The sequence below is a fragment of the Anser cygnoides genome, chromosome 1 (genome assembly GCF_040182565.1).
Source record: "Anser cygnoides isolate HZ-2024a breed goose chromosome 1, Taihu_goose_T2T_genome, whole genome shotgun sequence".
NCBI classification, from domain to species: Eukaryota; Metazoa; Chordata; class Aves; order Anseriformes; family Anatidae; genus Anser; species Anser cygnoides.
Window position 1 is genome coordinate 61,910,237 of NC_089873.1, and position 23,080 is coordinate 61,933,316.

The 23,080-nt window shown below is 46.0% G+C and overlaps 4 protein-coding genes and 1 long non-coding RNA gene across 8 annotated transcripts in view; 2 read left to right on the forward strand and 3 right to left on the reverse strand.

Annotated features, from left to right (window-relative positions):
- ADCK2 (aarF domain containing kinase 2) overlaps positions 1-13,494 on the forward strand; it is a 26,236-nt gene extending 12,742 nt beyond the window's left edge. Inside the window, exons 9-13 of one of the 3 annotated variants that reach the window (XR_010831868.1) lie at positions 244-617; positions 1,373-1,519; positions 11,894-12,042; positions 12,898-13,042; positions 13,408-13,494. The gene's annotated coding sequence lies outside the window, so the exon portion shown is untranslated. Of the gene's footprint in view, positions 1-243; positions 1,520-11,893; positions 12,043-12,897; positions 13,043-13,407 lie in introns of all 3 variants that reach the window. The other 2 variants (XR_010831867.1, XR_010831869.1) reach the window with 2 other exon arrangements.
- LOC106030999 (trichohyalin-like) lies at positions 1,472-8,026 on the reverse strand. The gene is made up of 6 exons (XM_066998111.1): positions 7,909-8,026; positions 6,861-7,005; positions 5,384-5,628; positions 3,934-4,097; positions 2,991-3,240; positions 1,472-1,696 (listed from the first exon to the last, which is right to left on the reverse strand). The coding sequence occupies exons 2-6, from the start codon at positions 6,973-6,975 to the stop codon at positions 1,472-1,474; spliced, it is 999 nt and encodes a 332-aa protein (XP_066854212.1). The 5' UTR covers positions 6,976-7,005; positions 7,909-8,026.
- LOC136790942 (uncharacterized) lies at positions 9,282-11,921 on the reverse strand. Its single transcript, XR_010831875.1, has 3 exons — positions 11,285-11,921; positions 10,742-10,833; positions 9,282-10,559 (listed from the first exon to the last, which is right to left on the reverse strand). It is a non-coding gene; the product is annotated as an uncharacterized lncRNA (long non-coding RNA).
- On the forward strand, positions 12,641-13,494 carry NDUFB2 (NADH:ubiquinone oxidoreductase subunit B2). The gene is made up of 4 exons (XM_066998116.1): positions 12,641-12,801; positions 12,898-13,042; positions 13,141-13,232; positions 13,408-13,494. The coding sequence occupies exons 1-3, from the start codon at positions 12,707-12,709 to the stop codon at positions 13,213-13,215; spliced, it is 315 nt and encodes a 104-aa protein (XP_066854217.1). The 5' UTR covers positions 12,641-12,706; the 3' UTR covers positions 13,216-13,232; positions 13,408-13,494.
- The window catches only part of BRAF (B-Raf proto-oncogene, serine/threonine kinase), an 85,886-nt gene continuing 76,051 nt past the window's right edge, over positions 13,246-23,080 (reverse strand). For both annotated transcript variants that reach the window (XM_066998095.1, XM_066998088.1), the window contains one exon: positions 13,246-22,078. In XM_066998095.1, the coding sequence (XP_066854196.1) occupies positions 22,056-22,078 (23 nt within the window). In that variant the 3' untranslated portion in view covers positions 13,246-22,055. The remainder of the gene's footprint in view (positions 22,079-23,080) is intronic.

The window sequence follows — 23,080 nt, forward strand, 5'->3', positions numbered from 1 at the left end:
TTGGTGCGTCTTAATGTTTCTTTTCTGTGGAGGGGAAAAAGTGGTAGCATGTCCCTGGGAGTGGCTGATGCCACACTTCACTAAGGAAAGCGAGTCATGCACTTCAAATAGGGGAGTGAGGAGCCAGCTGCATCCTGAACTCTGGTTGGTAACTAGGTTTTCACCTAGTTCCCCCCCCCCCCCCCCAAAAAAAGGAAGTTTCTTTTATGCATTTTGGTTTTCTATAAGTCATTCTTCCTCTAGGGAAATGGCCTGCGTTTTATGAAGAATACTGACAGTGGAGGGATCTACACTCACCTGCAGCCCAAGCTGGATGGTTCCAAGCCGTCCTACCAGGTTTTCTGAAGGACCTCTCCTCTTACTGGATTCCTGCCCTGCCACCTACAGCAGCTCTGGACCCACAGCGCTTCTGGCAGGAGGTAGCACAACTTTTTCATACGTACGGACTTCTTTCCTACGGATCTCTGCAACTCAAGTGCGATGGGACACTTGCAAGAGTCAGTTGTTAATGATGGACATTGCAGTGGATAATTTCTACTGTATGCATGTACATTTTTTTCATCCAGCTGGTCTCCAGCTCTCCTTCCCCGTATTTCATGTGATGTTAACGTAGCAAGGTAAGTCATAGGCCAGCATCACATAGCTTTACTTTCTATTTTATGTTGTCCTTGACCTTTAAGAAATGTGCTCTTCTGGCCCTGTTCTGGAAGAAACACAGCAGGGCAGAAAGCTCCCAGGATTCAGCAGCAGAAGTCTTTTCAGGCCTGTATTTAATTCCCCTGCCATCTTGTACAGTGGGACGTAATCTGTGCCGATGGCCATGCTACTTTACAGTAGCTGTGAGAGAGCTTGAGAGACTCGTTCCCGGGGAGTTTCTTTTGACCTTCATTCTTGTTCTTCACTTAGTACTGTAAATTGTGTGGCCTACGCCACTTAACTCATTCCTTTCTCTGTCACTTGTTATCTTGAAAGTAATTAAAACGTGTCACCCGCTGCTGCGTTCAGGATTGCCCCACGACTCTTTCACCAGTCCCAGACTACAACACTGAACTCTACAGGTGCTGACTGCTGTGGAAACGGCTGGCCCCCTTCAGCTGCCTGTGGGGCAGGACGGCAGCACTACGCTTGTGTTTCATGTTAAGTACCAGCGTAGCTCTGGGTTGCAGACTTGGGCCTGTCAGCGGGGTTGCTGCGTAAGCCTAAGACCGAAGAACAGTTTGACAGGGGTGGGGGTCCACTCAGTGGCCAGGTGGGACAGAACAGTAACCCCAGGAAAAAAAAAAAAAAGGGACAGAGCAGTGAAAATGCATGCTGGCTGCAATGAAAGGGAGATAAAAGATTTCTCCACGAGTCCTAATTCCATTTGTCACAGCTGCGCTCAGGCACCCAGACTGCAGCACAGTGCCGTACATTGAGGTGCAGAATGGGTTTGTGGACTGATCGGCACCTGCTTACCCACGCTGCCGTTTCCTTACGCGAGCAGCGATGCCCGGAGCATCAAAAGATTCTGTTCCCTGAGGTACTGCTGAAGGTCACAGTGTTTCTGGTCTTCTTTTTGCGCCTTCTCCTGTGAATGGTTTCTGTTCTGGAACACTTTCCTTTTGGCAGCCTGGTGCTGCTTTTGTTGCCTGTCCTGCTCCTGGGAGTCTTGCTTCAGCATTTGCTGCTGTGACTGCATTCTGCTCTTCAGAAAATCCTATGTAAAAATAATGACGTGCAATTGCAAAGCTTTTAGACAGAATATCATCTACAGTTATCACTGGCATAGCTCAGAAATAGGTGTATTTCATTAATTTGTTAATATTTATCTATTTATTAATGACATATATGGTGGGATTGAGTGCACCCTTAGCAAGCTTGCAGATGACACCTAGGTGTGGTGCAGTTGATATGCTAGTGGGAAAGGACGCCATCCAGAGAGACCTGGACAGGCTGGAGAAGTGGGCCCACATGAAACTCCTGCAGTTCAACAAGGCCAAGTGCGAGGTGCTGCCTCTGGGTCTTGGCATTCCCAAACATCAGTACAGACTGGGGGTTAAACGGATTGAGAGCAGCTCTGCAGAGGAGCCAGTTCACATCCAATTTTTCATCCACCAATGTGCACTTGCAGCCCAGAAAACTACCTGTACCCCGGGCCAGCAGGGCGAGGGAGGTGATTCTGCCCCTCTGCTCCATTGAGACCCCTCCTGGAGCCCTGCGCTCAGCTCTGGGGCCCCAGTAGGAGGACATGGAGCTGTCGGAGTGAGTCCAGAGGAGGACCACAACGCTGATCAGAGGGCTGGAGCACCTCTCCTCTGAAAAGAGGCTGAGAAAAGTTGTTCAGCCTGGGGAGGAAAAAGCTCCGCGGGGACCTTATTGCAACCTTTCAGTACTTAAAGGGGACTTACCAGAAAGACAGAGAGAGACTTTGTTTTCATAAGGGCATGTAGTGACAGGGCAGGGGGTAATGGTTTTAAACTGAAAGAGGGTAGGTTTCGATTACATGTAAGGAAGAAATTCTCTGCTATGAGGTTGCTGAGGCACTGGAACAGGTGGCCCAGAGAACCTGTGGATGCCCCATCTCTGGAGAGGTTCAGCGTCAGGTTGGATGGGGCACTGGGCAACGTGATCTAGTGAGATGTCCCTGCCCATGGCAGGGGATTTGATCTGGATGATCTTTAAGATCCCTTCCAACCCAAACCATTCTATGACTCTATAATAATCTGTGGAAATTCATTCCTTGCAGAAGACTATTTATAGAAGACTGTTCCTTGCAGAAGACTATTCCGTGCAGAAAGACTATTTCTATGACAGATAGAGCAAAATTCACTTCCCATCTTTGATCTGTATGCGTGTTAAAGAAAAGTTAACATTTGAAAGTTGCATTTATGTATCTCCAAATGATGTAATTATATTGGATATAAAACAGGTGAACGACAAATACTCTAGATGGCGCTACAGTTGGAAACACAGTAGTAGTACAGGCAAAACTTTTCTGAAATGTCCCTTACCAGCCTTTCTTTTTCCTGTTCAAAGCTCCTTTCACTGCGTTCTGCAAGCAAATTGTCTCTCTGCAATCGCCGTGTCTGTAAGAACTGCAGCCTCTGACTTGCCTTTCTGTTCTCCTCCTCTGACAAGAAGGATTCCTTCCTGCTCCTCTCTGACCACGCTGCTTGAAGCAATGCCATGTGCTGCAAAGCTCTGTCTTTGTGCTCCAGCTGTTTCTCCAACCCTTGCAACATTCTCTGATGCAATCGCTGCCTGTTTCCAAAACAAATTTTCTCAAATTTCTCAGAAAATAAAAGCAATTAAAAAAAAAGTGTGTAAGATGAAAAGCAGATATTATGGCAATCTGGGCTCAGTTAATATTACAGGACTCTGTTACATTATGAAGATTAAGCCTGTATCCTAAACAGAGGTGGCAAACCCCCCAAATGGGCTGGTGCCTGGTGTGAGCTAAGTGCAGCCATATGCTCACCTGACTACAGAACCTGGCGTGGCTCTGTGTTCTTGGGCCTGAAGACCAGGAGCCAAGGAAATGGATTGTAGGACAAATCCAGGCAACTTGGGGGCTCTGTGTATTCATGGTGGTGGTGCCACAGGGGCAAGAGAAGAGATGGAAAGAGGAAGGTTGTGGGGGAAAGGACCTGCAAAGTGTAAGTGGACTGTGGGGCAGGTGAGGGAGGCAAAAGGACTCTGGCTCTGGGGATGAGATTGAAGGGAATTTGCCCTCGAGCTAATGCTGAAGGCTATGGGTCCATTGGCACCTCCTTACTCATACCTCAAGCACCAATTTTATTCCCATTACTGAGCCATCGTGACTCTGCAGACACTAGTATAATGTGCAACGTGTGATGTTCGGAGACTGAATGACAGCACCGATGAGTGGAGATTTCTAATAAATGTCGGATGGTTGGAAAAAGCAAACAAAATAAAACAGCTCCTAGGTATTACCTCTGGTTGTTCCGGCGTAGCTGGCGTCGGAGAGCTTCTGCCTCTTGCTGCTGTTGCCTCTTCCGCTGCCTCTCTTCCTCTTGTCCCCTTCTGTGCTCAATCTTGGCTCTGCTGAGGTCCATCTCTTTCCATCTCTCCTGAGATGCACTGTTAAGGACTGATTTCTAAGCAAAAAACAAATCCTGTAGGTACTACGGATTCCTTATCAGACATTAGAAAAAGAAATATCTGCCTCCCTCTGGAGAAACAGAACATCTTCCTGGATTTCTATGCAGTTATGCTAACTCACTTCCTGTTGTCCAAGACTTCTACCCATAGTCAAGAAGTCTTCATGTTTTCTTCAGTAGTAACTGCATTTCAGTGCTGGGCAGTGTTTCTAACATGCATTTTTAAACACACTGTGCTGTGAGAGGAAGCACCTACAAGGCTTCTCTTCACAGCCGTAGTGCGATAGTTCAGCTGGTTCCTCTGTACTCCTCACAGTGCCCTACATGAGGGAAGGAGCATGGAAACATCACCAGTACTTAGACATGCATTCTAGTTATGTTGCTAGAGATGTTTAAAGGTAAAACAGAGTTTCCACACAATATTTTGCTCTCTCAGATGCATTCTCCTTTCTGCTCCCAGCAACAACTAGCACGTTCTTGCCATTAGCCACTCTTCTGAAAACATAACATCTCCTTCCAGGTCTTTCTGGAGGACATCTCCAATATCATGAGCTGGGAAACCCTACAGGGCCTTCAAACAATGCCCACTGCCTCCTTATTATCACAGTTCCTGACAGACTCGCGTAGTATTTTGACAGAGATCAGCTTGTTAAGAGAAATCAGCGACTTCCTAGGCATAATAAGAACCTTTGTTCTTCAGTGTATTACCGTCCTTTGCAAAATTGCACCCTGTGAGTGGTTTGTGATTAATGACTTGTGGAGGGAAAGATCAAAGAAAAAAATCCAAGGTGTTTCATAGGTGGGAGATGAACAAATAGCGTTATCTAGCAGGTAAGGACTGGCCTAAGGATCAGGAGACTCGAGGTTCCACCCCAGCCCTGATGTGCATTCCCTGCCACGAAATTCAGCTGGCTAGCTAGACTTTCTCTTTTTGCTCTCAGGATCTGTAAGAGATGAATAATTCTCTCCTATCCAGCAGAGTTGGTTGGAAGGATAATTTAGGAAAGATTACATCTAAAATAAAATAATAATAATAAAAAAGAACTATCAGAAGTGCAGAGCACAAATACCAGAAGTGCCCTGTTCCTGTACATCACTGACTCCCAAGTGGAAACTTTATGTTTCTATTTATGCATTATAGCCATTATTTTACATGTGCATATATATATATATTTTTTTTATGTAAAAGCCTTTAAGAAACATCAAACGAGAGTATATTCTCACTTGACATAAACAAATCACTCAATCCTAATAGCTAAAAACTAGTCTGGCCAAGTACTTACTGCAATGCTTTTGTCTTTTAGAAGATGCAGGAGGTTTGTGGATCTCCCAGCCTGCGCACTGGAGGTGCTGTGTGGCCTCTGTACACGCAGAGCTGACTCAATGGCCAGCCTGTCTTTCTCCAGTGATTGATTCACTCGGTCAAAGAAGCTTTGTCGCCTGAAGGGATCCAAAGCACTGGTTCCCAGGGAAGGGCTCCTTTGGGAAGGCCGGATTGGAGCTTCTGCCACTCTGGACTCAAAAAGGCCTTTTAGATAAATTAGAGCAGGGACATATGAAGTTATAGGTAACTTATAAAAAGAAAGCAGATTATAAAAAAAAAAAAAAGTCTTTTCACATAAAATATGTTCAAGCAAGACTTTTATAACTAAGTATCAACATTTTCCTCTGATGGAGTGAGGCGTTTCTTAGTCTCCCCAGATCAGGTCTCAGTGTTCAAAAAAGAAGTTTACCTTTGCCATCAACCAAGAATTTTTTTTACAATACTACTTTAACACAAGACCATTGACTACACTTACAGCTACTCAGTTTAAGGGTTTGTTTATGTCGTATTTTGCAAACAGGCATGAGCATCTTCTGCCGGTGCTCTGAGACAACCAACACTGATACGTTTCTGCAAAGCCTGACCTATAAATCCTGCTGCAAGACAGGAGAAATTAGCTTGGGTACAACACTGAGCTAACAGTTACCTAGCTTTTGGGTGACTGAGAACACGGGCAGAGTTTGCTTGCACCTTTCTGCTAAGGACAGCATGGACTTGAGCAGCAGTTACTGCACAGAATGATGGCGGAACGCCCCCGGGAGGAAACATGCCTTTCTGTGACTCACTCCCTCTAACAGCACTGTCACAGAGCACTACAGAAGCTATAATACTTGGAGAAAACTCTGGGCTTCCAGAATCCTTACTGCAATGCTTACATTTGTCACAAAGCTAGCTTAAATGGGAACGGCACCAACTTGATTAAAAGCATGATCCAAACCCTTTGGAGTGACAGGGGAACAGAAGTTTAATCAACGACATTATAAAGCAATCACTTAATAAGAGCAGGAGTGTTTCCTGCTGAACTGTCCTGGTGAAATCATTTTGTTATCTGTAATCATAGCTAACATTACAGATGAATTTTTAAAGTAAGGTATTTATAAAAAAAATAATAACAGAGTGAGCATTATGATAAAAATTAAGAGAACTCAGCTCAAAAGCTGCTGCTGTAGTAGCTGTAAATGCCAGAAAAAGAAACACCCCAACTTCCATCTGAAAAAGAGTTCCATCCTGAGAAAAAGACGAACAGCTTCCCAACCCAAGCTGCCATTAATACCTGCGTACTGCATGATGCTGGCTGTACGCAGCATGGCATTATGACGTTCTCTTTCGATGCATCAAGAACTATGGCTATAGAACATGCTGGCCCACTGCAATGATTTTTTTTTTTTATTTTTAGCAATTTTTATATTTGGATAAAATAGCTACGATTTCAGTACCGTGTTTGTGTTTAAAATGAGCGTCAGTTTCAGCACCCTGCTGCCTGCTGCCTGCTTCCTCCTTGCGGACTGCCTCCATTAGCCAGCTGTCCGTGCTGACTGCAGCATCGACCATGGTAGCATGAGCCGGCTCCCTCTGGGGACTCTAGAAACAAGGAGAAATGCAATCATGATCCAGACCTGATACGGAAAAAGTTGGCTTCATGAACTTGCAGTGTGAGATGTTATGCTGCAACTCGAGTTTGAGGAAGAAAAAAAAGCGCATGGGAGTTCTTTACCGAAGAAATAAAAAACTCTTAAGTAGAGTACTTTCTGATAACTTTTTGGTTTCCTCCTCATCTTAAAATGACCTAAAAAAAATGACAGTACTACTGCCTGGAAGGGTCTAAAGTGGCACAGAGAGATCAGGCCAGAGGAGCTCTGGCAGGAAGACAGCGTTCCTGGCACATGCCAAAAATCCACATTCTAACCCTTGCAGAGCAATGGAAAAAAGCTTGGCAGTAGTTGGTGCACGTGAACCTCCTCCTTGCTGACCCTCGCCCAGTACCCTGCTCACAAGCACCAGAACAACTACGAAGGATCACAAAAGGCCTTTGATTCACAGGAGTGATGCCTCTGCCATGGTTGAGAAATATTTTAACAGAGTTATGCCAGGGACTGCCCTGGTGTTGAGGGATCCTTATTGTAATCCTTATTCAGCGTGAAGTGTTTTGTCTGACACTTTTTCTGCCTTTACACAGAGGCAGGATGTAGAGGATCTGGGCTAAGCAACGCTTCTCAGATGCTGCAAATGTGGAAGAGGTTTTAGGAGTCCGCTCCAGCCAGTGACAAAGAATGACAGCTTCTAGCTCTTCCCCACATCAAAGGATTAGGAAGACAAGGGGGAGTGAAGTCAGACAGTCCCCATTCTTTAGCAGGCATACACGAGGGTCACACCCAAAACCTTCTGTAATTTTTCGGTACCAAGAGCAGAAAAGGTAAGGTAACACACCAGAAATTACACAAATAGCAGACTACGTGTTAAGAGACAGTATGAAGCACTTCTTACCTTCTTAGGATCTAAAACCTCCTTGTCCTCTTCCAAACAAGACTCAGCATCTTTTGGAGCATTTCCTGCCTTCAATCTCTTCTCTTCCTTCTCTTTCCTCTCTGGAAACACTTTCTGAAGAGGAAATCCTCACTTCAGACAGTTGCTCTTCTATTTTCTTGCTGAGCTCTTCTGTAGCGACGCTTGCTCCTGGCACGAAGGCATCTTCTTGCTGCACTTTGTGCCCTGTGGGCTGAGGGTGTTCGCAGGCTGCCCGGCAGCAGCGGGGAAGCAAGGTGCACCTGCAGCTGCACGTAGCACAGGGCTGAACTGAACGCAGGCCCCTTGGCCAGCACTCCAGAGCTGAGCGCCCCTGTCTGCGATGCCCTGAAGGTCTGTAACCCGGTGTCACCACGTACGGGTAATCTGAGCTGGACTCCACCACCATCTGCCTGGCCGCCAGAGGCATCTGCAGTTCCAGGATGATGCGCTCGCTGAGGGGCAGGGGGATGCGCAGGGCTCGGTCAGCAGGTACCTCCTTGGTCTGCCCGTTCCAGAAACTGACAAGCACTCCCTTTCGGTTTTGTGCTGAGCATATTAGTAAAAAGAAAAAGGTATTAGAAAGAGGGTAACCTGTGTGATGTATCTCCTATAAACTAGCAATTAAAGTAATAGCATGAGTTACAGATGATTTTGTAGCACCTTACGTGATTTTTTCTTTAAAGGTTTAGAATTTGTCCTTTTGAGTTTCCTATGAAGAGGCAAAAGACAACAAAGCTCTTGCTAGCCAGAGCGAGCCAGGATTTTATCCTGCCAAAGCTGGAAACTAGACTAAGAGATTATTAGGTGAAACTCATGAGGGCCAGGAGCATTTATCTCCTTGTGTTGGTGGGATAGCCCCACCCCTCCCAACAAGCCCACCTTGGTTTTTTAGGACATTTCCACGCACAGAAAAAAACAAAGGCTAATTCTGGGGGCGGTGTTAATTCTAACACTGAAAAGGAACAGGATGCACAGGGCCAACAACAACAACAAAAAGACAAGGAAGAGAAAACAAGCGGCAAGTGGTGAATTCTCCATGGCTGAGACTGTTCTCTGTGTCGTGGCCAGCAGCTGTGGCGAGTTTAGCGCTGATTAGGAAGCCAATACCTCGTACCTAAGTGTGCCTCCTCGTTCTCCACAACCTTTAGCACAGTGCCTGGGCCAAAGCGCTCAGCTTTAGCCTCCCACGGTGCCAGGACCCTGTCTCCTGGAGCGAGTGGCTGTCGCCTGGCATCTTCGTAGTGGAGGATGTCGTAGAGAGGCGTTTCCTGCATGCGAAGTCCAACCTTGCCTTTCAGAGCGCGACTTTTGTCAAACTCGATTACAAAGCGTTCCCTTGAGCCCTACAGGAGTAAAGCACGCAGTTTGCAAGACAGACATCTGGGTCCAACTAACACCCAAACACAAGTGCTAAGAAGGAAATGGCAGAAATCCCAGTTCCCAGGAACGTGATCTGTGAACGCAGTTGTCCTCCTCCACCAAGTTTTTCACTGTACTGTGTCCGTGTCGGACTTTAAAGTAATTAAAAAGCTGGGGCTTAAGGGGCTTGATAGCCATGCTCTTCCTTGCCTTTTGGACTTGGAATTTAGTAGGCTTACCTGGCTCAGACGAGCACAGTCAGCATCCTAAGAAAGAGCCTTGCCGGGAAAACCATCCACCCAAGTAGCCAAAGAAACTGCTGCATATGATGCAGCTAGCTACATCGTAACCAAAAGGACAGGAAACCTTTAAAAAGTCAGTAAAAAGCCATAGCCGCCACAAATTTGAGTACTTTAATTTAAGCCTCCAGCAATGGGTGTGGGGCAGATTCTACTGTGAAAATCTCAGCCTTCTCTGCAGGTCCGTGAGAGCCCTTACACAAATAACGCTGTTGGCCAACACCTGTTCACCCCATACTGGCTCCCACAGCTTTACTGCCATCACCATTTATTTAACTAGCCCCTGAGCTGGAAAATGGACTGGATTTTTAAAGAAAGACCGCAGGGGAGTATTTCTGTCTGGCATCCTAAGTTACACCACAGATTCCAGAAACACAGAAGGAAGAGAACAAGGAAAGCTCTCGGCTCAGTGAGGAGGAAGTGGCTCCTGCAGGGGGACATTCGGGATCGCTATTACTATGACTGTTTACTCAATTGACTGTGCTGCTAGGCTGCACAGTGAAAGTAGACAAGAGGGATATAAAGGACCTGCTTAGTTTGTCTGGTAACCCCTGAGCCTGATTGATTTCCAGGCTGCTTCTGCATGCAGAACTCTTCACAGCAAACAGCCAGTGATGATCACAAAGACAAGATGAAGGTAGGGTGTGGGGAGAGAACTGTGGTCACAAAGTGTGCAGGCTCACAGGAGAGCCACCCTACAGCAGTGCCATGGTGAGGCACGGGAAGGACAGGAAAAAAGAGACACGGAGCCCAGGGAGAGCGCTTTACAAGCACGGTTCCGAGCGAATAGCTACCTTCACCTCTTGTGCAACGTGGCCCAGGTAATAATAGCCATCAGCCTCTCTCCTTGCCAGCACACGAGCTCCCCTCAGGAAACTGGATGCCTCTGAGGATGAATGAATGAAATTCCTTTTTTCTGAGGATACCATGGGCATGCAGAGGGAATCTGGGTTCCATGCGCAAACAGGAAAGCTGTAGGAAACAAATCCAAGAAGTAAAGACCGTGGTCACAGAACTTCTGTAGCTTGCTGCAATGGAAACAAACTAAACCCACATGGGATCCCGCCAGCCCTACCCTGCCCTGCACAACTGTCTTTGTTTCCTAGCTTTTCTTCTTCTCTTATCAGTGACCCATCTATAGCTTTTGAACTTACTGTGTCAGTGAACATCCTGGCAGCACAGAGCCAAAGGGATCTTTATTAGCCGTGTGACAACACCGGACGTGTGAGATGGGCATGGAGCTTGTCTGAAGGGGGAAGGAGATGGAAGCAGAATATGAGCAGGACTTTTGAACACTCAAATCCCTAAACAGGAGTATTACTTTTAAAATGGAAGTTTACTTTCCAGTATGATACTTCTCTCTGATTTAATTTTTACATCATATATTTCACTGTACTGTGCTCTTCATCTGTAAGCTTATCACAAATCATCTTAATTCCTTAAAATCGAGAGAAAAAACTATCTAAAAAAAAATGCTACAGCATATAACCATTAGAGCCTATCAGCATTCTATTCTACCGTGAAGGAAGCACTAAGGATGTGGTTTTTAAATCAGAATAGTTTTACTTTCTCATTATTATGACATTTGGTTAATCAATCTTAGCCCCCACAGCTTCCTCCCTGTCGGTCTGTCCCTGCCTCTCAAACAGCAGCTTGCAGACAAGCAGTGGTCGCTCCTCTTGCAATCTGCTTCTTACCCAGAGAGCAGAACTCTTCCAGCAAGCGTGAGCTGCAAGGTCAATGAAGGGAGCAGAAGCCAGGTAAGAATGGAGTCAGGGACTGAGTCTCGGAAGACAACGTTGCCCTTGCAGGTCAGAGCCAGCACCGGAGCCAGGTGGCCTGGGCAGGAGAACGGCAAGGGGACCTGACAGATGAGCAGCATGCGAAACGTTTGAGAGAGATGAGAAAGGCAACGGTGTGCCAGGGTCTGAGAGAAGAGAGAAAGACAAAATGCAAGGGGGTAGGGAGGCTGAGGTGACAACCAGACTACGAATCCTATATTAAAGCACTCAGATTTTAATGAAAAAAAAAAAAAGGAAAAGATATACTAACGTTGCATTAATCAATTAATCAGGTATTAAATAAAAACAATGGTTGAATAGTTTGCCACTATTCTCTGTAATGCTGTTTCAGCAACAGTTTATGTCTATTGCAAGACAGAAGAGCGGGGAACTTAAAATTTGTTAACTACAAAGAGGACCAAAGGGCGGGCATAAAAAACCCGTGCTATGTCAGCTGAGCACTGTTAGGGGTAGGAGTTTGGGACGTTAACTGGTTTAGATGAAACTGGTTTTTATTTATTTCAGAGACCCAGCAAAGAAAACGTAAACCCAGGGCAAGACAAGGCGAGGGTTCCTTCCCTCGGGACCTCCACCTGTCAGCGACGCCTCTTTCCGAGTGCTGCCCTGCACGGTTCCGTGGAATCGCTTTACGGACCAAATCTCGCCCTGTAAAAGTAAGCTTTGCCTGACCGAGCTGTACCCGCACTTGTCCGCAGGCGCTGCCGGTGACGCCGTTGCTCAGGGCCACGCAGGGCGCTGCCTTTCCTCACACGGCGATTCACGGACGGGCCGGGCGCAGGGCTCGGTCCGGCACCCACCCGCTCCCAACCCGCGCAGCGGAGCCTGGCCCCGCTGGGCGAGACGCCGCCCGGGGGGGGACCAGCCCGGGGGGGACCCGTTACCGAGCGCCGGTCCCTGCCAGGGCCGCGCCTCCTCAGCGGCACCCGGCGGCCCCGGAGCGCTGCCCCGGCTCCCCCCGGCTCCCCTCAGCGCCTCGGCTCCCCCGGCTCCCCTCGGCTCCCCTCCGCGCCCTCACCGTTGCTACGCGACCGGGCACCTCGGGCTGAACCAACTGCGGCGCCCCGGGGGGGAGGAGCGGCTGTTCCCTCAGCCCGTTCCCTAACGGCGAGCAGCTGCGCCCCTCTCTGCCGCTATCCACAGACAGTATTTGGCCTGCGGAGGTGGCTTCGCTCCTTTCTCTGCGCCCTCCGTGCGCCAAGTCAGCCCCGAGGAGCAGGAGCCTCCTCCCCCCCCCCCCCCGGCGGCGCGTTGGTGCCGGCCGCCGCCGAGGCGCCTTGCGATGACCTTGCGGGCGCGGGGCTGCGCTGCGCCGCCGCCATGTTGGCGTCGCTGGGGCGCTGCGCGGGGCGGCTGCTGCGGGCCGGCGGCACCGGGATCGGCACCGGGATCGGCACCGGCACCGGGCGGCGGCAGTGAGTGGGCAGCGGGGCCGCGGTGGGACGGGCCGGGAGGGTCGGTCCGGGTCCGGGGGTCCGGGTCCGGGTCCGTCAGCGAGGCGCTCGTTGCAGTGCGGGCGGCGGGGCGCACATCGAGCCGCGGTACCGGCAGTTCCCGGAGCTGACGCGGACGCAGGCGGTGCGGAGCGAGATCCTCAGCGGCTTCATGTGGTTCTGGATCCTGTGGCACCTGTGGCACAGCTCCGACATGGTGCTGGTGGGTGAGCCGCGGCCGCGCTGCGACGGAGGGACGGGGGGGGGGGGGGGGGATCGGGCCCGGCCGTGTGGTGACAGCGCCTCACGACATGGCTGCAGGGCCACTTCGCCTACCCCGACCCCGCGGCGTGGACGGACGAGGAGCTCGGCATCCCCCCGGACGACGCGGAGTAGGCGCCGGCAGCAGCGCGGTGCGGCCCCCCCCCCCGTACCCCCCGCCCGCCCCCGGAGGGTGGCGTTTGGCTTCGTGGCCCCCTGCAGCTAACGGCTGAAGGCAGCGGGGGCTCCAGCCAGGGGGTCTCCCCCTGCCTCTGCCGTGGGAAGACGGGGAAAAAGGTTCTCAGGAGCCTCTTCTCTTGCTCGCAGGTCTGCGGAACCGAAGCGGTCCCTGGAGTGAAGTCTTTGGCTCTTCTGTCCCGATTTCAATAAAAGAAACCCTTAAGTTAAAGCGTACTTTGTTTGTGAGTGCTGTGGAACTTCTGGAGAGCTTCCCTACAGCTCTAGAGGTGGGGTACTTGGACCTGAATGAGCCTATGTGATCTTCGCGTAATAAATAACACGCTCCCCTGGGGGCTGAGGTGATAAATCTCCACAGCTGGAGAGCGAGGTAGAACTTGCACAAATGCGCAGTCGGTACAAATCCTGCCACTAAATGTCTGCCAGCCACTAAAAGGTGTGTGCAGGTAAAAATCCTGTTAGAACAGCAGAGGAACGAATTTAAATGACCTTTTGCTGAAATTTCATCAACAAAAGCTGCCTTGAGGCTCTTCCCAGCTTGGAGTAACAGTTCCTATAGGAGCAGAAGCAGCTACCTTAAAGGGAGGCCAACTTGTGCCAAGCTTCCCTCGGGGTGAGAGGGAATCTCCCCTCAGAGTTCAGAATAAGCGTTGTGAAGAGAAACCCTCTCTGAAGGTAAAAGCGTTGAGCACACCTTTCAAGGAAGAAACAGTCCAGTGTAAGAAAGGCAAAGGCAGGCGAGTTATTCTCTGTGCACAGAGTTCTAAACTAACTGTTAGTTTGTCTAAAAGTTAATTCTGAAGTTAACTTTTCACTCCCACTGAGTGACCCTGGCTGCACCTCTGGAACTTCACTGAGAGGACAAGTTGTGAATTACATGACAAACGATCTCCTTCAGACTTCTCCATGCAGTCAATCTTTATTATAGCAGTATTCTCATATTCACATCAAGTACATAGAACTTTTTGCCTTTTATATAATACAGAGTTCTTTAAATAACTTTACACAGAAATAGTTTTCTTCAATCTGAATTCAGCTATCAAATTTTATTATGTTTTAAGTCTCCATGCTCTCTAACCAAACTGGACAATATTTCCCATTGTACAAATTTACATGAGAAAAACTCCAAAATACAAATGAAGGGACAACAAAAGTAAAGGGGGGAAGGAACAAACAAGAAAAGTAAGTTGTATTGGCAATTACAGGGGAAACATGAGAGGGAAAGAAGGGGAGTTGCCATGACCTATACGTAACAGAAAACTGAAAATAAACATTTTGTTATGAATTAAAAAATAAATACAAGTTTCAAAACAATTACTCCATTGTAAGATTTTAAAAAGCAGCTATGGAAATCTACTAACACAATTTTTATTTTTATTTTTTAAGTAATCAGACTGGACCTTCTACTTTGCAGTCGTAAGCCCCTTGCAAACCTCTGGTGGTCAAAAAGAATACAGCTGAAAGGAATGTTGTGTTAGCACAGAGTTTAAATTGTTGGGACATATACATCATTGCACTAAGAAACAAAAAAAAAAGAAATCAAATCTGTATATAAATTTCCCTTTCCTCTCCTTACTACTTTGCCTCTCATAAACGAGCCTCTGTATTATGAGGTAATGCCATTGTCTTGACTATATATAAAAATAATCAAGTTTAAAGGATATAGATCAGTTTATCTATAAACTTTAAACGAGCCAGTCCTTTCTTACGCCCCCATGGGGTCCGACGACCGAGTGCTACACCTTCCATCGCTTGTCAATGAAACGTATGCGTTAAGCCTCCCGTGGAAACCCCTCCGAGACTGGTGCACCTTTCCTAACCTAGGAAAAGCTGCGTGCGCTCAAGTAAGAGAGAGAGAGAGTGCAACTTCTGCACGGCTGATTACAAACAGGTACACCTGCTCCTTCAAAACAAGGCAGTCACAGAAGGCAACAGTGGCCAGTCTGCATGTGTGTTTTGACAGGGAGGAAAAAAAAAAGGGACCCAGCGGGGCAGCTGATGGCTGATTACTTTTTGCAATTGCTTAAGAAAAACGTGTCATCCGCCCAGCCCCGGGAGACCCTCGGGAGGTCGGACACGGGGTGGGGAGTTGCGGCTGGGGGGTGAAGAGCTCGCAGTGGGGATGGCATGGAGCCGATGGGCTGGCTCCCGCAGCCCGTGTCCGACAGAGCCTGCTCCAGCAGCACAGGTCAGCGCCGGCTCCCAGGGGAGTTTCGAGGGCAGCGAGAAGCAGGGGCAGGACTTTTCCCCGGTCCCAACAGGTGAGAGCGGAAGAAAAGCCGTGGTGTGATTTGGGTCGCCAACACATGCAAGTCGGCCACTGGCAGGTTTCTGTCAGTTGAGGAGTGCGGAGAGCGGGGAGGAAGGGGAGGCAGGTAGGACACAAGGCTCATGAAGGAATGATGTGCATTTTTTTCTTTCCTTTTTTCCCCCCCCCCAAAGGTTCACAGCTTTGAATAAAAAAGCACATTTATTGCACTTACGTTTTATTTTAGACAGAGTTAATTTAAATTATGCCCTCACAATCTCCCACCGTCCCAAAATAACCCGACACCCAAGTTTGGTCCATTTCGCCCCCCAGACCCAACATTTGTGCCCTGGTGGTGGGCTTCATTTCTCCTAAAACGTTCCATGAAACTCCCAAACACACAGATTTTCTTTTCAACTAAGGTGATTACACAAATGCAACACAGAATGACATTTAGCAAACCAAAAACGAACCATTTTTCAAACCCAAACAAAAAAGAACACATAATCCTTTGCTTTTCTGTTTTACTCAAAAGTCAATGTCACACAGGGCTTGCTCTCAAGTACAGCTGCTGCCAATGCGGTACGCGGGACAAAATGTCTGGGTGCGCCACGGCTCCTCTTAAGGAGACGGGATGAGCTGAACACGCTGCTGCTGCGATGCTCTAAAGCAAACGCCTAGGTAGTTTAGCAGTTCCAAAACGCTCCCATCAGCTCCCTTCTCTTGGCAAAACAGGGAAATGACTTTTGTGATTTTGTATGCAAAAAAAGACAATCCCCCAATTCTTTATGTATACTTTTAGTGCAGAATTTGCGGTCGGTAAAAGGATTCCAGATAGTTCCTGCAATGCTAGTAAAACCTTTTTTTTTTTTTTTAATTATACTTTGATTTCTAAAAGGGTCAAAACCAAATTAAAATCAGCCTAATATTTGCATGAACTGTCCATTTAGACATAACTCTGTGATTTACAATTATGTCCAAAGTCTCGCACCAAAAAAGAAAAGGGAAAGATCTGCGAAAGAAAAAGCACTAACACCGAAAGCCATTCTTTCGTCCTTCTGGACAAATAGGTTAAAACTGACACTAGTGTGTAGGTACTGCCAGAAGCCTGTCTAACCAGACTGAAACTTGAGCAACTCAAACTGGAACACGCTGGCTGTCCCTGCGCTGACATGATACCTATCGTCTCCCAGGGTTAACGTGCAGTAACAGTGTGCATTCCTGGGGAACTGCAAGAGGCCCGAGGAAGAGCTAAGGAAGCCTGCTGATATTCCATAAAACAAAATTAACTGCACTTTCCGGGCCAGGGAATTCATTGTATAATCTGATATATGTGGACTTTGATTACAGGAGTACTAGCCATCAATTTCTCCCAATCTAGTTCTCATTTTTCATCTACCATCTCGTTCCAAGACGTCATGACAGTGTAACTCAAAGCTTTACATTATCTTTTTTTGACACCATCTTGGTGTCTTTGGAGGGGGAGGAGGGTTTATTTATTTAGATTAAGTGAACCTCATTCAATTTTCAGTAGAGCAGATTTCAAGTAGCAGGTTTACTGTAACTGAATCAGTATCCTTCAATTCCTAGCTCTGAAATGATTGCAGGTGTTTTGGGGAATGCTCTCTGCTCTCCTTGCTCCTTTACAGAAGTTTACCAACTCCAAAATGCCTACCTATATTAACAGCTATATACAAAACTACTGCATCAGAAGTAAACCAAAGCCACTGCTCTAGTTAGAAAGCACCTGGTTTACATTCTGTTGTACTTTGTAGGTTGTGAAGGCACATGATCATTTGGCAAACTGCAAGACTCTTTTGGGGGGATTCCTATGTAAACCATTTCACAGAGGGTCTCGGTAGCTCTCTGAAGAAAAGATGCATGCGAGTTTTCACTTGAATTCATTCTTGGTATCCTCTATATTCTGCAATTTTTAAACAGTTTCCTCCCTCCACAATTTTGTCATTATTTACTGCTGACTTAGTAGCTTCTACATTAGCATCCTCGAAACTTAAATTCTCTGCTCTTTTGATGATTTTCACTTGGTAAGAAGTAATGAAGCAATGACGAAAGATACTTAAAAATGCATGCCAGAACAGACACGAAGTGCAAATGCATATTAACAGGGCTGCAGTAAACAGTTTGTTTCATAAACTCCTATGTAAAATGAGTAAGAGAAAAACAGAACACCCAGCACCTTCGAAGCGATGCCATAACAGTCCGTTCATGCAACTGGTTTTTAACTGAGCTTGACTGTACCTAGAAGCTTTGCCTGTCATATTGTGCTACTGGTGAAAGGTTTTTTCAACAGACAGAAGACATTGCCTACAGTACTATGAATAATTTGTGCTACACATGCTGTACTCACAGTTAAGAAGGGAATTCAATTTATAGTCTGTAAAGGTGTGAAATGTCTACATGCTTCTTCCCTAAATTTAGCCCCTTCAGTTATCAAATCCTCCACTTAACTTACACGTGATTGTAAGGTTTCTGAGGACCTGGCTTCCCCAGATATTCTGCAAAATTCTGGATGCGTTCACATCACCAGGCAAACACAGAAGCAAACTTATTTATACACGACCTTCAGTGTCTTTTCCCCCCCGTTGGGGCATTTGTGGAAGGACATGGTATTTATCAACAGCCAGCATTTCATTCATTTTAGATCATAACGGCCAAATCCTGCCTCTGATGAGTACGTACTAGTCCAGTTGATGCTGAGAGGCCACAGTAAGATGGCAGTACATGGCCTCAATCATTCTGCATCATCATCAGCTGCTAAAGCATTCCAGTACAAGAAAAGATGATTTTAGGTAAGCATAAACGGCAGAAGTGGATTCATTTAATGACTTGCATGAGTTCAGGGAAAACAACAACAACAACAAAACCCTACTGAGCTAATTGTATCTGGGGCCATATAGGATTTAATTCATGCAGAAATTACTTTCAAAATAAGCAGGCCTCTGTGCCCACACCATTTGGTTTAAGCTCCCCTACAACGTTCCAGTTCCAGCAAATATGCCATAGGGAACAATCACATACTGAACAGGGAAGATGTAACGGGTAACAGCTCTCTTCCAACTGTACGGAAAAGGCAAGGCAGAGGGGAAGATACGTGCGTGGTAGTAAGGACATCATGAAGAGCTGGGCCTGGATACAGGTTGTTTTGAAAGCAGTTATTAGATACTAGACAAGCGACGTGACTGCCTAGATGTTTGTCCCAACACACACACACGCACAAAACATGTACTAGCATTTCCATCCTATGGCACGTGCTTGTGGTTGGGACATCATAGAGAAGCTTAAGAAGTTTGGTGCAATGAACATGAATGTATTTGTTATTTCATTTTACTTCTTTCATTGCAATGCTATAACAGGGTATTTAATTCTTGTCTACTCATCTCCCCATTCCCTAAACATCAACAGGGCACCTTTAAGACTAATTCTGATGGCATGCAAGACATCCAGAAACATTCTTGAAGGAAAAGATATATAAAAAAAAATAATCCCAGTTATTTACAAACCAAATTTCTTCCAAAGTTTTCCATGAGTATTACGTGGGACCTCTTATAGACAAACATGTTACTACAGCTATCCAAAGGGAAAAGAACAAACATGGAAACCAGTAGAAATGCATCCTGAAAGGATTTCTCTAAACAGCAGCCAAACAACTTGCACATTCCTCAGGGAAAAAAAAAAAGACACAAAACAGAAAAATGAAACAAAACAAACAAACCCCAATTAAAAAAAAAAAAAAGAAAACACAACATAAAGATCATGTGTTACTTATAAAGTGCTTTGCATGGACAAGGATAGCAATTTTCCTTGTGCTTTTCCTATGGGCTCAAGAAGCATATCGTAGACTAATGGGTAATGAATCTTCACAAAAATAAGTTCGTTTTAAGCAAAGGAATTCCTAACAGTTATATTTTAGCAGACAGTTTTCTGCTAGCATGACCTTGTGGAAGGAAACTAGGGCTTTTATCAAGCTCTGTGAAACCAACGACTCTTGAACCACCTGTACGTACTCGCTCCGGTAACAGTTTCTTTCAAGAGCATATTAATTTCCAGTATGCCCTACATTTACAAATTAGGCCACAGCCCATCCAAGGGCTGAAACGACGCGTGGGGTGGAAGGAGAATGAGCAGCGAGGGGGCCCTCTTGGAGCTGATCTCTGTGAATATCTCACCGGCCTGCCGACCGCACCGGCCCCGCCGCCTGCCACCCGGGTCACGTCCGCGCCTCCGACCACCGCTCGCTTCAGCAGCTTCTCCACACTGGGAAGTGGCTATTGCTACTAGTGAAATTCCTGCCAATCTCAGTGAGGAGAAAAAGCCTTACAGCATCTGAAGACCCACAGCAGACGAGAAAAAATTGTGCTTTTTTTTTTTTTTAAATGCATCCTGTACACAAAGTCAATTCTATTCATGTACCAACATGAATCACTTCATTCTTGTAGTGACTATTAAGTCATTCACTATTGCTGTCTTGCTAATGTTTGTGGAATTAATATGAATACACAGTATTTCAGTTATAATTCCCACTTCAGATTAGTCCGGTTCCTATAAGCCCAGTAAATATTTACTGACGACCATCACAGACTACCAGCAACGCCGCACAACTCCGGGGTTTTAACACCGCGTCCCGCTACTGACGTGTGTTTCTCCCTTAGCCCGAGAGCAGCCTTCTGCAGACAGAAACACGGACGGTCCCCTCGCCCAATACACACGTTTAGTAGGGACACCGCATGTACACACACTTAACTCCTTCATTTATTTGTCACGGTTTTGTCTAACACCTCCCTCCCCCCCAGACCTCCCAGCCAGAGGTGGGTCAGCTCTCCTGCCTCACGTGGAGTGGTACAGGGCAGATACGGATCAAATTCTGAAAACTTCTGTCTGAGCTTGAATTTCTTTCTAATGTGGTCTGACTTGCCTCTGTACAAATAATTTACATTTAATACCACATGCCAGAGAACTCTGCAAACAGATCACATCACAAGATATTCTACTAGAGGTAAACAATGTGCAGAACTTGATGAGCTTTTTTTTTTTTCCTTTTTTTTTTTTTTTTTTTTTTCCCTGACTGGGTAACTTGTCAAAAAGCTACCAACCATTTGAAAACCAGGACTGGAGGACAGGAAAACAAAGCACTCTGAAGTAGATACCGCCACCTTCATCCCAGGTTGCAAAGTGTACAAAAGGGAAAGACAAACGGAAGGGAAGGAGATCACAGGGAAGAAAGCGATGAGAGAAGTAGTCAGCGTGGATCCAGCAAGTACCGTTTTGTTTTGATCTAACAACTTGCCATTAGGACAAGATGCTCCACATTTACACACACACGTATCAGAGGACATTTAGTTAACAGGATAAAAATCATTAAAAAAAAAAAAAAAAGCTGTTGAAAGTACCAAAACAATTTTCGGAATGTCTAATTCTAGGGGGTTTTGTATTTGTATTCAATTCAACCTGAGAACTTTTTTTCCCATTTATGACAACATTACATATTGGTAAGGTACCTGGCATTAACCTGCACCCTCGTTTAAAATAAAACTTTTAAAGTAGGTACATACACCGTTCACAGTCTGTATCAGGAATTCTACAGACTTCAGATGCTGCGGTAGCATCTTTGATAAATACACTGTATCATATGATACCAAAAAAAAAAAAGAAAAAAAAAAGGACAATCTCGCTACATTTTTTTTTAAAACTTGTTTGTTGCTGGACCAACAAAAGAAGGATCTACTTAACCCTTCTAAAAGATGTTGTATATGCACACACCAAGAAAATACTGGAAAAGGAAAAGGTTAAGGTTGGTGGTTGTCATTTGTTTTTTGAGGAAGTGATAAAGTAAATCTGAAAAAAAGTGCAGCAGCATCCCCTTTTCCTTCAGATTAACATCTTCACCTTTAGAGTAACATCTTCTCCAGCTTCCACCACCCCACGCTTTTTAATTTTACTGGAATAAAACCCCCCAATTTAGACAGAATTAAGTGTTTGACATTGTAACACAGTGAAAAGGGGATACTGCGTTGTCCACAAACCAGTGAGTACACCAGGAAGAGAGATCAGAACGGAGGATGATTCTTTTAATTAGCACTCATCAGATATTCAGCCTCTGATGATACGTTGTTAGAGGGAGAAAGCCGGCCGGCAGACCATCCAAAGCAAGTCTCCTAAGTTGCAGCAGCAGTTCCATCCCCTCATGCCTGAGCACCAAAGTCAAACCACGAGCGCCCTCTCCTCTCTCCTGGGAATGATGCCAACGGCACAGGCAGCCACTGCGGGTCTCCGAATGCACATGGTGTTTTGTGTTGAAGGAGAAACACTGGCAGCAGAGTATTCTGGTTCCTAAAAAGGTACTTTTTCCCATTGTGTTGGACTGGCAGTTCCATTCTGCTCCACTTTTAAGCTTATGGATATCTTTTCTAAATTACTTTAGGCTTGGCGGAGCAGAATAGAGTTTTGATGTTAAGAAACTGTAGGAACACAAGACTTAAATAACAGAGTGGGTGCTGCCATGGTGCTGTGGCTACTTGAACGCTGCAAATTCTCCTGTAGAGGGAGGACAAGAGCTTGGTTTAAAAAGGTGATTTCAGTTACGAGGCGGTCAGAGATTTTCTCCAGACTAGCTGAACATTAGGTTGGATATCAAAGATGTTAAAAAATGCAAACTGTTAAAATTAAAGCATAAAAGAAACACAGCAAACGAACACTGAATACAGACCCAGCATATTTTACTGAAAAAGAATTTCTTGAAAGCAAGTTATACCCACTCTTCCCAGGACAGAGGTCTGCAGGTTCAAGCAAAGTCTAATCATCATGCATTTAAAATAAAATCTGTCAGGTAAATTTCACTTTAAACTCCCTATTTATTGCATGTACATCCTCCTCAAAAACAGTAATTGCAGTAAGTGTGTCAGACTGCAAACTAATTTCTATCCTGGTATAAAACTGGTTTAATAGCAAATGTGACACACCCGTTAACCTTTAAATACTATATACAGTAAAGTGCCTGAGTATTAAACTAGTACTAAAGAATGCCATAATCTGGTTTAGAGACAAACATAGAAACCTACCGTGAGAAAACAAAGACTGATGAGATTGTCTGCTTAGGCCCAGACCAGAAATTAGGCCTCAGTAACAGGGAGCACAAGAAATAAAGCAACCCTATGTTCCCTAAGAATTATTGAACAAACAGACGTTCTACACAGTGCTTTCACGTGCAACCATCTCATGAAACTCTACATAGTTTATTTAGTCTCAGCACACCGTAGGACAGCCTGATAGCAGTTCAGAGATGAAGAAACCATGGCACCTTGGAGTAAAATTGATGCCCAAGGTCTTAAGTTTGCCAGCACCTTGAAGCTGAAACTAAGATATTCATCCTCATCCTCTTAATCCTATGCTTTAGCTAAAAAAAAAAAATCCCTGCCACCCACAGAAATTGTATTCTTTAGGATTTTGATGGAGGGGTGTGCAAATATGCTTAACCCAAAGGACTCTGGAGTGGAAGAAAAAGAAATGTACATATAACTTCCCATTGTTGGGTTCCAC

What these genes read in the sequence shown, in the direction of transcription:
- NDUFB2 (XM_066998116.1), top strand. Translation starts at nt 12,707, where the DNA reads ATGTTGGCGTCGCTGGGGCGCTGCGCGGGGCGGCTGCTGCGGGCCGGC. An exon ending in ACCGGCACCGGGCGGCGGCA is followed by an intron (nt 12,802 to 12,897) that starts GTGAGTGGGCAG and finishes CGCTCGTTGCAG; the next exon opens with TGCGGGCGGCGGGGCGCACA. An exon ending in ACAGCTCCGACATGGTGCTG is followed by an intron (nt 13,043 to 13,140) that starts GTGGGTGAGCCG and finishes ACATGGCTGCAG; the next exon opens with GGCCACTTCGCCTACCCCGA.
- LOC106030999 (XM_066998111.1), bottom strand. Translation starts at nt 6,975, where the DNA reads ATGGTCGATGCTGCAGTCAGCACGGACAGCTGGCTAATGGAGGCAGTC. An exon ending in TCATTTTAAACACAAACACG is followed by an intron (nt 5,629 to 6,860) that starts GTACTGAAATCG and finishes TTTATCTAAAAG; the next exon opens with GCCTTTTTGAGTCCAGAGTG. An exon ending in TAAAAGACAAAAGCATTGCA is followed by an intron (nt 4,098 to 5,383) that starts GTAAGTACTTGG and finishes TTTTTTGCTTAG; the next exon opens with AAATCAGTCCTTAACAGTGC.